Source organism: Ranitomeya imitator, chromosome 6 (assembly GCF_032444005.1).
Source record: "Ranitomeya imitator isolate aRanImi1 chromosome 6, aRanImi1.pri, whole genome shotgun sequence".
NCBI classification, from domain to species: domain Eukaryota; kingdom Metazoa; phylum Chordata; class Amphibia; order Anura; family Dendrobatidae; genus Ranitomeya; species Ranitomeya imitator.
In genome coordinates this window covers 93,965,658-93,978,758 of record NC_091287.1, presented here as the reverse complement: position 1 = coordinate 93,978,758, position 13,101 = coordinate 93,965,658, and the positions used below count along the sequence as shown (strand labels likewise).

The window sequence follows — 13,101 nt, the reverse complement described above, 5'->3', positions numbered from 1 at the left end:
GGCGCACTGCGCATGCGCCCGCCATTTTGGAAGATGGCGGCGCCCATGGACAAGACCGACAGACACCGGGAGGCTCGGTAAGTATGAGGGGGTGGGATCGGAGCACGGGGGGGGTGGATCTGAGCCCCGGAAGAGCGGATAGGAGGACAAGGGGAGCGGACAGGAGGACGGAGGGGAGCGGAGTACAGTACGGGACAGGACGGAGGACAGGGAGGAGATCGTGGTGGTGGCGGGGCAGATCAGGGTTTCCAGCCATGGCCGATGATATTGCAGCTTCGGCCATGGCTGGATTGTAATATTTCACCACTTTTCATAGGTGAAGTATTACAAATTGCTCTGATTGGCTGTTTCACTTTCAACAGCCAATCAGAGTGATCGTAGCCACTGGGGGGCAAAGCCACCCTTCCTGGGCTGAAATTGGAGCTAACCCTTTCACCCGACCTGCAGGGACGCGATCATTCTGTGACACAGCATGCGCACAGCATGCGTCACAGGTCAGATTGGCACCGACTTTCATGATGCATACCCTGTGTCACAGGTCGGAAAGGGGTTAAAGAGGTTGACCACTACCCTAACTCAGTAATTAGTTTTGCTATAAATGACTAAGAATAATGCTCCTAAAGAGCCCTATATACCTTTTCTGCCAAGTTTCATGTTTTTTTTTACCTTACTGCTTCACTTCCTGTGCCCTGGCATCAACTCTGCTGTCACAGCCATCACTTGCTTTTCACAATCTTTTGCTCTCTTCTGACTAAATTTCCCATCAGGCATTGTAACTTCACCTAAACCCCTCGCACTAGTCTCCCAGCTTCAGATAAAGCTTCACCATAAGTTTCACAGGGCGTCCAGGACACTGTTGTGGGGAGTCACTGATACAGGGAATAGAAGTAACACAAAACACTAGAACACCAGTCCTGGCAATACAAATGATATCCTCAGGCCCCTTACTGATTAATCAAGTTCTACTGTAATAGGATGGATAATAAGAGAGAGATGTATGAATGCATGTATATAGTAGATGGAATACAACAGGGTGCTTATATATTACACAAGTTGTAAAGCAATGTCCGTACATATATATATATATGTATATTGCTGTACATATTGTCACGTTGCTGCAATGCAGATAGGTGCAAGCTCCACTAGATGGCTATAGAGTGGAAGAAGGGCTGCACCTAGACAAAGCAGGCCTGTCATGCAGCAGCGAGGCTACCACTAGGTGGCAGCAGGAAAGTCAAACAAGCCGGGTAGCTATAGTCAGTAGTGCAGTACCAAAGGAATAGACAAGCCAAAAGGTTAGTTACAGTCAGGAGCGGATAAGCCAAAGACAGAAGACAGAAGCAGGTCAGGATTCAAGCCAAGTCAAAACCAGGGAGTAAACACATAAAACGGAAAAAATGAGTCAAGACGGGGATAGGGGAAAAGAGAGACATGAGTCCAGGCAGCTAATGCAGCAGGACAAATCAGGATATACCAGAGTCAGCTACACACGCCGTAGGCAGAACTATAACTGACATGGTCTGCAGGACACAGGGGGGATAAATAGCAAAACCTGAAACCAGACTGAGGCTGAGAAAAGTTAACTCATGACATGATCAGACAAGGAAAAGGGAAGACAGGACTCAAAACCTGGTCTGGATCATGACACATATACAAAGACACAGCTTTGCCATCTCTATACTCCTTTCTTTGGAGGGAGAAATGTGCATAGTGATGGCAGAGCTGTGTCTGCAGCTACTGTATATGCACTGAAGCAGTGAGTGAGCTCTGCTGAATAGAGCACCGGCCATGTACACAGCATGAATCGTCACATGACAGTGATGTCACATCAGATTCCAGAGCCAGGAAGTCAAGGAGAATCTGACGTGACATCACAGGAAACCGGAGATTCTCAGCCTGAGGTCATGTGACCAGGAGAGTAGCTCAGGTTACAGAAGGATTTACAAAAAAAGCTTATTTCTGGCAGTTAGTTCACATGAAAAGAACTTATAAAGTAGTGGTCAACCCCTTTAAAATAGTTTGTCTGGTGTAATGTGCCTGGTACTCCTAAAGAATATACCCTCCTTCTAGCTGCTCTCTGACGTAGCTAATAGACAAGGGTCCTGAGCAAGAAACACAATTCCTGAAAATAGGTTTCCTAAACTAGACAACCTCTGGTGACATCACAGAACATCTGACAATCTTACAGTTTGTTTTTTTGAATTCTGAAAATTAAAATTGTGAAATTGTCATAAATATGGCCCAGGTACCGCTGGCTCTCATCACCTTACACTGCTGTTTTCTTTCCTTTCTCTTAAGTACATGTTTGTAGGAACAGCCTGTTTATTTGAAAGCTGCACCTGTTGGGCTGTTCTGATTTTTATCTTTTTGGTAATGAGCTCTGTAAATGAATAGGCTCAAAAAGCAAATTTTCACTTTTCAGCATGGCTGTCACATAAAAGACAGTCTGTTAATTTGTACACAGAATATAGCGCAACATTTTCGAGACTTAGGAGCTCTGTAATTTATGTGTCTGCAGCCTTGTTTGTAACACATCTGCTGTCTGACTAGAATTTCAGCCAAAAAGGTTTCCCTTCTTAGTGTATTTACTGCACAGATGAGCATTTATGAGGTTGATTTAAACACCTCTACTTAGCACATGTATAGCAGGCTGCACCCCCAGACAACAAGTGCACACCAGACAGCAGCATCTGAAAGCAGTCTTGTATTTTCCTTCAATAGTTACTTAAAGGAAAATACAGCAATTTTGAGCATAATTGCTGTCTCCTGACGTCAAAAACGGGTAATTATTCATCAAGTATGTTTTTGGTTTGGGACAATTGTTTTTTTCCTGTAGAAAAAAGTCACGGGTGTTTTGGAGCAATCGGGTTAAAGCGTCCTTCAGTCCAGCACCTGCAGAGATGAGGCAATTCACTAACTTGTCAATGATATACTAGCATCTCTATGTTATTTTTTAATTATGTTTGAGTGTGGATATGAGTTTTAACCTGCTGTGAACCCATAATGCACTGTCTATCCGGGCACTGGTATCATATATTACACAGAGAAGAACCCCTTCTTAAACTAAAGTTTGGGCCCTGATAAAATAATAAAGCCTATACTCACCCGCCATGCCGGCTCTGTTCCAGGGATGTCGGCAGTTGCGGTCCCGGGGCTGTGATGAGGTGTTGTGACACGTGATGCTGGCACCTAATCAGCGCTGGTATCACTGTCTCTGCCTTTCGACAAACTGAACATGAAGAAGTCTGGCATGAGCTACAGCCCTGGCTTCCTCTTCATGTTCAGTTCGTACGAAGGCGGAGACAGTGAAGCCAGCGCTGATCGGACGTCGGGCATCACATGTCACAATACCACATCCCTGCCCCGAGGAAAGTGAGTGCAGACACCAAGGGAACGGCACCAGCACGGGAGGTGAGTATAGGCTTTATTATTTTATCAGGGCGGAACCTTTAGTTTAAGAAAGGGTTGTCGTGGACAACCCCTTTAAGGCTTTATTCACAAATAGGAAAATCTGGGCCAAGCTTATATGTCGACAGCTGCCCCACTATATTGGTTCTTTCATACTTACAATTGTACAGCTGGATTTTGAGCCAAACACGGAAGAGAATGCAAAGAATCAGTCTTTTGGCTTGTGCACACAACCATATTTTCGATCCGAGTGCTATCTGTTAAAAAAAAAAAACGGATCGCACTTGGACCAATGTTATTCATTGCAGCAGTGCAGATGAATTATTTTTTTCATTGCCCGAATCGGCGTGTGTAAAAAATCGCAGCATGCATTTTCCTCCGTAAATTGGATGAGACACAGCCATTCAAGTCTGTGGGTGCATGAAAAAATGCAAATACCACAGTATAGCCAATGATTATTATTATTTATTATCATTGCAATTCTGCAATGCTGTAACATAGTGAACTGTAAATGGTCTTGTAAATGATTAATAGTTGCTGCTGCTGCAAAAAAGTATATGAGCTACACATAGATGACATAGATCCAAGATCCACTTTTCAGGATAAAACTTACTTTAGATGCTTTAATTATAAAAAAAAAAACTGCATTGAGAATTGGAGTAAAAACTGTATATCTAAGGCTACGTTCACATTGGCGTTCCGCCAATGTGCGTCGCTGTTGCGCCGGCGACGCAGCGGCGACGCGCCCCTACGTTTAACATAGGGGACGCGTGCGTTGTTTTGGTGGCGTTTTTGCCACGTGCGTCGTTTCCGACGCTAGCGTCGGACGCAAGAAAACGCTACATTGTAGCATTTTCTGTGCGTCCGATTTTCGTCAAAAACGACGCACGCGTCGCAAAACGCTCGCGTTTTTGCGCGCGTTTGCGCGCGTTTTTACGTGCATCGCGCGTTGCGTCGCCGACGCAGGGCGGCGCAACGCTAGTGTGAACCTAGCCTTAATGAATCCTTATAAAACAAAACTGTAGAAAAAGCCTAGTTTGTTATACATGTCCATATATTTTTTTTAATTATAAATAATATTAACATCGAGAAAATTGTCTTTAGCCTGGGCTTGTAACAACAGTTTTCTAAAACATAAATTAATAAATAAATCACAATTTTTTTGGAACATTTTACGACATTCTTACTTTGCCAATGTTACTATGAAGTTGATATAATAAGAAAAATATACTGTATACAATGTACTGTATTTTTTTTCGTGGCATGTCACAAAATTTCAATAAATGCTACAAATATTAAAGATATTCCAATTTTCCAGATGTTATTATTAAAGGTGAAAAGTGTCCATCTATTGATATAATTGCCTTGCAATGTTTTCATTTCCTGTTCTGTCCAGATGTCACCATATCCCAGAATTCCAAGTAGAGGAAGTTCACCGACCGCCATATTGGGACACCCAAGTGATGGGTGTCTCAATATGGAAACTGCTGCTGGTACCAACCTATTGCGCGGTACCACCAGCGGAACACTGTCGCACCACACACACACAAACACACACACTCTATACGCCATACGCACCACACACACACACACACACTATACACCGTATGCACCACACACACACTCACACACTCACACTCTCTCACACTCACACAATCACACTCACACTCATACACTCACACTCTCACAATCACATTCACACTTATACTCACACTCACACACTCACACTCACACTTTTCACATTCACACTCACACTCACTCACACTCTCACACTCATACTCACACTCACACACACTCAAACTCACACACTCACACTCACACACTCATACACACACACTCACACACTCACGCAGCCTCTTAAGCGGTCTGATTTACTGCACCTGCGTGAATTACGTGCAGGCGCAGTTAATCATTCGGCTGATCCCGCCGGCAGATAAGCGACGTGTATACAGACAGAGGAAGCCGGTCACATTAAAGGGGTTTTCCCACGAACGAAAGTTAATTTTAAAAATTGTCTGTCTGACCGTGTATGGAGCATATCACATCTCCTGGGCAGGGGAGGAAGCAAAAGACAATACTAACATTACAGCAGAGGATCACAGTGGATTCATTTTGTGTGGTAAAATATTTGACTTACTGTTTTTTAAAAATATTTTACCTCACAAAATGTATCCTCTGCGATCTCCTGCTGTAATGTCAGTATTGTCAGTATAGTCTTTTGCTTCCTCCCCTGCCCAGGAGCTGTGGTATGTTCGGTACATGGTCAGACACAGACAATTTTTAAAATGAACTTTTGTTTGCGGGAAAAACCCCTTTAACAAGCAAATATCAACGCCAACATGGCTCCTCATAAAAAGTACGCCAATGACAATGAAAGGAAAGCAGCAAAGGCGAAGACAACAAAGGACAAATGAGCCTCTTGAAGAGCAACAGCATCGCTGGGACAAAAACAATGCACATAAGCATAGGCATCAAGCACGAGTCCCCTGATGCAAAAGTCATTAGATTATCACAGGATGCCATTAGGCAACAACAGTGCCGCATGCCTGCCCCATTGTGACATCGTAACATTACTGCCCTACTGATGCGATAGCATTGGGCCTCCATCTTGTATCTTAATATTAGGCTACATTCACATGTTCACTATTTGGTCAGTATTTACATCAGTATTTGTAAGCCAAAACCAGGAGAGGAATAATCAGAGACGTATAATAGAAATACGTCACCGCTTCTGAGCCACTCCTGGTTTTGGCTTACAAATACTGATGTAAATACTGACCAAATTCTGAATGTGGCCTTATTTTGATACTCGGCATGTTTTTAGGCAACTCAGCAATATTATCCTGAGAGCAACACCTCCATAGCTAAAAATAAAAAAATAGCATATTATGAGCCCAAAATAAGAAGGCCATTCTCTCTGAGATTGTGTGGCCAAAACATAGACACAAAATGGAAGCAAAATGGGGAGCAGAATGAAAAAAAGGTACAAGAACTAGTGATTTCTGACCTGGTCAACTTGGACTACTTCTTCTCATACCATTTGCTTAACCCCCACAAAAATAATAAAGCCTATACTCTCCTCCCGAGTGTTGACAGCATTATTTCTCCCGGGACTCCTCTGCTGTTGTTGTGACACGTGACGCTGGTGCCCGATCAGCGCTCCAGTCACTGTCCCCATCTTCAGACAAATCGAACATAAAGAAGAAGTCTGGTGTTAGATGTCGAGTTCCCGCCGCTGCACAGGGGGAATCTTGAACTATCTCTGCTGCGGTCTCCCATTCTCCTCCAGCCACAGTGGAACCTGCTGTGCAGAGACATCTGTCCCAGCGTCTGGCTCGGTCTGATACTGTGCGAATGGTTACTGTTGTCTTTCCAGCCTCTGCCCTTGTAGCCAGCACTGGTCAGAGGCGAGCAGGCTTTTCTGGGACCAAGTCCTGCTTTTCACGCACTGAGCATGCCCACGGGAGGACCTCTCATTGGAGGTCGGGGGTCACACGCTCAGACCCTGTTGCAGCTCCTATTGGTCCACCAGGAAGGTCCTGTAGAGCTGCAACTATAAAAGGTTTGCATGGCCGCACGGCCATGCGCTAGTATCAAATGTGTTTGGCTTATGCCAGTTGTATACAGCGTGACTCTGTGAGTCTACAGAGATCGTTTCCAGTTCACACGGGGTGAAGTTTAACCCACATGTGAGCTCAGAGGTTATCCGCCATTACTTTGCAGCAGATATCTCTGGACAGTGGACCCCGGGCTGCGAACGCACCCACCTTGTAGCTACCTATCTATACTCGGTGCGTTACGCTAGCCCTAACATCTGGGCTGCAGATGCAGTCCGGACTTACTCTCCATGTTTGATTTGTCCAAAGATGAAGACAGTGAAGCCAGCACTGATTGGGCACCGGCGTCTTGTGTCACAACACTGCACGAGAGCCCTGAGAAGAGCGAATGCCGACACTATGGGAACGGCACCGTCACTGGAGGTGAGTATGGGCTTTATTATTTTATAGGGGCTAAACATTTTGATCAAGAAGGGATTGTCCTAGTAGAGGACAACCCCTGTCGACTACATTTAAAAAAAATACTGGTGTTTCAAAATGTGTTTTTTTATGGATTTCAAAACACCAGAAAATAACACTGTTTTTCCAGTGCTGTATTCACAGTAACACTGCTCACTACTAAGGTATACCTTCAATGCTGTTACTTCTATGGGTGTGCTATAAAGAAATAACGGTGCAGGGTCTCATAATTTCTATTTGTACTGTGTATTTAGACATCATAGAAGTCAGTCCTAATTTAATTTGGAGCTGAGCACGAAAAATCTGACAAAAAGATGTGGAACATGCACAGGGGAGAACTAATGGAAAATATAGAATACAAGTCAAATAATGGTCAGAAATATTGTTATTACTCCTATACACAAACAACATCTTATTCTGAAATGTCACATGAAAGGAGAAGTACACTTTTTAAGCCTATAATGAAAATAAAACTTGCAAAATTAAACTCAATTAAAAAATGTTGGCTTTTGTTTCTTTCATATGTATTGTAACTATATGGCATTTTGTAATTACATTTATGATACAATTAATATATCTATAGCATGTATGTATGATTCATTTTGTGATATATCTTGATAATAGTCTTTTATGTTCAGAGACCCTGATTCCAGTGATGTAAATTTAATAAAATGATCGTTTCATCTGCTGCACATGTACCAGTGCTAGAAAGATGTGTGAAAAAGTCAATTGGCACAGAATGTTGTGACTAATATGTCTAGGTTCATTCAAAAAAAGGTATAGATTCATTTAAAAATTGGTGCAATTAAAAGTTTTGAAATAAATGGCGTATTAAAGGATATTCATTTACATGTTTACACTTTAGCCATAAATCACTACTTAAAAATAATTAGAAATGACAATTTTCTAGTTCAGATTTTAATTTCAGCTTGCTTCTGTGCTTGTGACATTTTTTTTTCTAGATCCATTTTCACTGCCAATGTTCTACCAGCAGAATCTCATGTTATTTTAGTCAACTTCTCTAATATCCACATTATCATATTTTACTTTAATGTATCCATCATATTTATGACAATGAGTGACTGCAATAATAAACATAAGCGGGAAATTCATGGACACTGACCTGTGCTTGTCCGCCACTGTGCAGCGGGGCATGTGGTGACGTCTGGTGGTGTGACTGATGTGGGTGCAGATGTGAATGAGAGTGATGATGAGGATGCCCTTGGTGATGAGGTTGAGAATGGGGATGATGTGCTTGCTGCTGGTGCTGCTGATGAGAGTATGGGTGATGTTGCGTCATATTTTGATGCTGATGAGGATGGGAGTGCATATGATGATGTGGAGTCTGTTCCTGCCGGGAGTTCATCATTTCCATCATGTGTCCCATTGAATTCATATTTCCATTAGATATAGTTCCAGGGTGATGGGATAAAGCTGCTTTTAATCTCTATAGAGAGAAGAAAATATTAATGAATAATCATAACATTAACATAATTAAATAAATATATGAATATACAAATCCAGCAAAACTATTATTATTTATTATTATAGCGCCATTTATTCTATGGCGCTTTACATGTGCTTGATATCAATATCACTAACAATAACAAGGCATGTACTGTAGGTATTGGGTGACGAAAGAGGAACCAATGAGAAAACTATAGAAAATGATAGACCTGGGAGAAACTATTTCATACAAATGACTGATATATAATTCCATTTATAAAAATATTTTCATTTTTTTGTTGTGTTTTTGAAGAAAACATGAAAAAAATACAAAATACGTAAAAATAATACAAAATTACACCATTGTTGTAACTGCAGGCAAAGAACCTGATGCATCTGCGAGCTGCTGAAGTATACAGTTACATATTTACAATATATGCACCCATTAGCATTCATGCAAATCCATTTTGTTCAATCAATTTGCGTTGCTTGCAATTTCTCTCATGGAATGGCAGCTCAACCTATTCAATCAAGAGATTTATTACTCAAAGTTAAAATCTAGTGGAGGAGTTAAAGCAATCTATCCTCGATAAACTATATAGCCCCTTAATGAGATGACTACTGTACTTGCATTCTAAACAGTCTGTGTTTATAAAATGTAACCTGAATGTGAACCGGGGGCCTGGAAAATCCTAATCTGTAAAGTGACTGATTGCTGATCTCTCAACGTGCTCCATATGTTCAATATTATGTTAGAATAATGACCTCAAATTACATTGATACACTCTGCCAAAACATTAGAGCTCTGTATTGCTTCTCATAGGCTAATTATAGAGTAGATATTCTCCTCTGTAATATTAAATTACATTACCTAGCAATGCTGAAGACCACCATACCTGACATTACTTGAAAGGCTTATATATAAACTCGCTGATATTTGTGTAAATACATTTTTATTAGATTTTCATACACAAATGAACTTAACATTAGGTTTACTTAAAGGTGCATAAAATCTCATAGCAATACAAAGAAGGGATTATTTTCTAAGATTAGGAATGTGTATGGAAAAATGTATCAGTCTGTATACAAAACTAAAAAAGGGACTCGGAATCAAGAGACTGGTGACTAATAAGAAAAGGGACTCGTTGGAAGCAAGAGATTGGTCACTAATAAGAAAAGGGACTCGTTGGAAGCAAGAGATTGGTTACTAATAAAAAAAGGGACTCGTTGGAAGCAAGAGATTGGTCACTAATAAGAAAAGGGACTCGTTGGAAGCAAGAGATTGGTCACTAATAAGAAAAGGGACTCGTTGGAAGCAAGAGATTGGTTACTAATAAGAAAAGGGACTCGTTGGAAGCAAGAGATTGGTCACTAATAAGAAAAGGGACTCGTTGGAAGCAAGAGATTGGTTACTAATAAGAAAAGGGACTCGTTGGAAGCAAGAGATTGGTCACTAATAAGAAAAGGGACTCGTTGGAAGCAAGAGATTGGTTACTAATAAAAAAAGGGACTCGTTGGAAGCAAGAGATTGGTCACTAATAAGGGACTTGTTGGAAGAGGTGAAAAAAGAAAGAGGTGAAAAGATGAAAAAATACTTCGAAGAACCACTAATGGTGTTTAAGGTTATGTTCACAGGTTGCTTTTTTGCTGCTTTTTTCTGCAGCCAAAATCAGATGTCTTTGCAGTAAAAAAGCTGTTGACAAAAGATAGTGTATGTGAATTGAATGTTTCTTAATATGCTTTAGGGTTGAGCGAAACGGGTTGGCCAGATTCAGAAGTTGCCGACTTTTGGCAAAGTCGGGTTTCATGAAACCCGACCCCTGTGTGGGGTCGGCCATGAGGTCGGCGATCTTCTGAATCTGGTATCGGAATTCCGATACCAATTCCCGATATGTTTAAGATATCGGGAATCGGTATCGGAATTCAGATTTAAGTGTAAAATAAAGAATAAAAATAAAAAATATTGCTATACTCACCCTCGGACGCGCCCTGGTTGTAACCGGGAGCCTTCCTTCCTAAGAATGAGCGCCTGAAGGACCTTTCGATGACGTCGCGGCTTGTGATTGGTCGCGTGAGCGGTCACATGGGCGTCACGCAACCAATCACAAGCCGCGACGTCATCGAAAGGTCCTTCAAGTGCTGATTCTTAGGAAGGGAGGCTGCGGGTTAGAACCAGAGCGCGTCCGAGGGTGAGTATATTCCTAACAGGTATATACTCACCCTCGGACGGGCCCTGGTTCTAACCCGCAGCCTTCCTTCCTAGAATCAGCGCTTGAAGGACCTTTCGATGATGTCGCGGCTTGTGATTGGTCGCGTGACGCCCATGTGACCGCTCACGCGACCAATCACAAGCCGCGACGTCATCGAAAGGTCCTTCAAGCGCTGATTCTTAGGAAGGAAGGCTCCCGGTTACAACCAGGGCGCGTCCGAGGGTGAGTATAGCAATATTTTTTATTTTTATTTTTTATTTTACACATTAATATGGATCGCAGGGCCTGAAGGAGAGTTTCCTGCAGTGCATTGGGTTTCGGGTTTCGGCCGACCCCGACCTTTCTATAGGATCGGCCGATTTCACTCGACCCGACTTTTGAAAAAGTCGGGTTTCGTGAAATCCGACCCGATCCTATAAAAACAAAAGTCGCTCAACCCTAATATGCTTTGTGTTTATGTAGACCCCAAGTGAAAACAGGTGCGGGATGAAAATCTTTTTTTAAATGATACTCAACTGTCCCTCCATTCCCACACCCTTACACTATGTCCTCCATGTCTCTGTTTTTTGACTTTCTCCTTTTGTTCACATTCTTTTTGGCCACGTCACTCCAGGCCTGTTTTTTTGGCTTGACTAGGACTTGGACATCGGTGCATGGTGCACCCGACCTGTCACTTGAGAAAAACTCAAGGCTTTTTCAAGCTGGAAGACCTAGCCAGGAGTGAAGAAGCTGAATAGAAAGGGGAAACTGGAAAAAAAGAGATGCGGAGCACTGGATGGCAGGCTGCAGGAGTGAGGATTATTATTAATTTTTTTAATCGTATACTCTACAGTTCAGCAAATTAGTGGCTGTAGCAATTTTGCTGAATTTTCTGTAAAATTTGAGGAGATTCAATTCCACTTAAATAAATTTGCTCATCTTTAGTAAATATGGTATATCTTACCCTTTAACTAACAGCCAATATCATTATCTATAAAAAAATGTTTTTGAAATATTTTTTTCTGTTATTGTTTAATAAATATGGTTCCAAAATTGAGAAAGGCACAAATAAATGTTGTTTTATCTTAATACATGCTCTTGTAGTAATTGCCAGTTGTTGCAGTGCAGAGTTGTAGAATATAAATTGTTCCATTCTTATAATTATTTTTACAGAAATACAATAATCATTTTGGATAGAAAAAATCATGATGTGTGCCAACTTCAGTATTTGTAAAAGCAATTAAAACTGTTTTTATGGCAAGTATCAAATGTCACCTTGAATCTTTTTAAGCACTGACTAGTGTGTAATAGATGTTAACTGCAAAACCATTTTTTTTCCTGCTTCCACAGTTTATGGACTATGCTTTGGCCAGGAGACTAACATTTATCTTTGTATATGCAATTTCCTGAGGTGGTTTGAAAAAAATAGCAATTCCACACCATGTTGTTATTATAACAGGAGATGTGGCATTGATAACTAGAGAACTCCTAGAATGCCCAGTACGGGTATAAGCAATGCTGTATGCACCTACAAAATAAGAAAATATAGAGTTTTCATAATTTATTTTTATTTTAGGAGTTGATAAAAATCCACTTTCAACTGACTACTGTCTCTGGCTTAACAAAAATGCAGCAAAAAATTTGACAGAGAAATCATAGGGGAGAAGAGCATTGTGTTTATTTTTTATTTAGCACAACCAAAGAAAAAAGAAAAAATATGCCGGGACAGAAAGAATCAATCCAATATATGGAAATATCAATAGTTTATTAAATATAATGTTAAGAACAATAGGTGCAGGCAATTCCAAAAATACAGGCAAATGTTACAATTGATGTGTGAGCTGCTGTGGGAAGCCCCCACTAAACTTACATACAGGTGTGTCTCATAAAATTAGAATATCATCAAAAAGTTACCGTAATTTATTTCAGTTCTTCAATACAAAAACTCCTGTATTATATAGTCATTACAAACAGCGTGATCTATTTCAAGTGTTTGTTTTTGTTAATGTTGATGATTATGGATTACAACCAATAAAAACCCC

At 41.1% G+C, this 13,101-nt stretch overlaps 1 protein-coding gene across 3 annotated transcripts in view; it reads right to left on the bottom strand.

Annotated features, from left to right (window-relative positions):
- Positions 1-13,101, bottom strand: part of CREB5 (cAMP responsive element binding protein 5) — a 622,793-nt gene that overhangs the window by 60,135 nt on the left and 549,557 nt on the right. For all 3 annotated transcript variants that reach the window (XM_069729919.1, XM_069729920.1, XM_069729921.1), the window contains one exon: positions 8,548-8,871. In XM_069729919.1, coding sequence (XP_069586020.1) covers positions 8,548-8,871 — 324 coding nt within the window. The remainder of the gene's footprint in view (positions 1-8,547; positions 8,872-13,101) is intronic.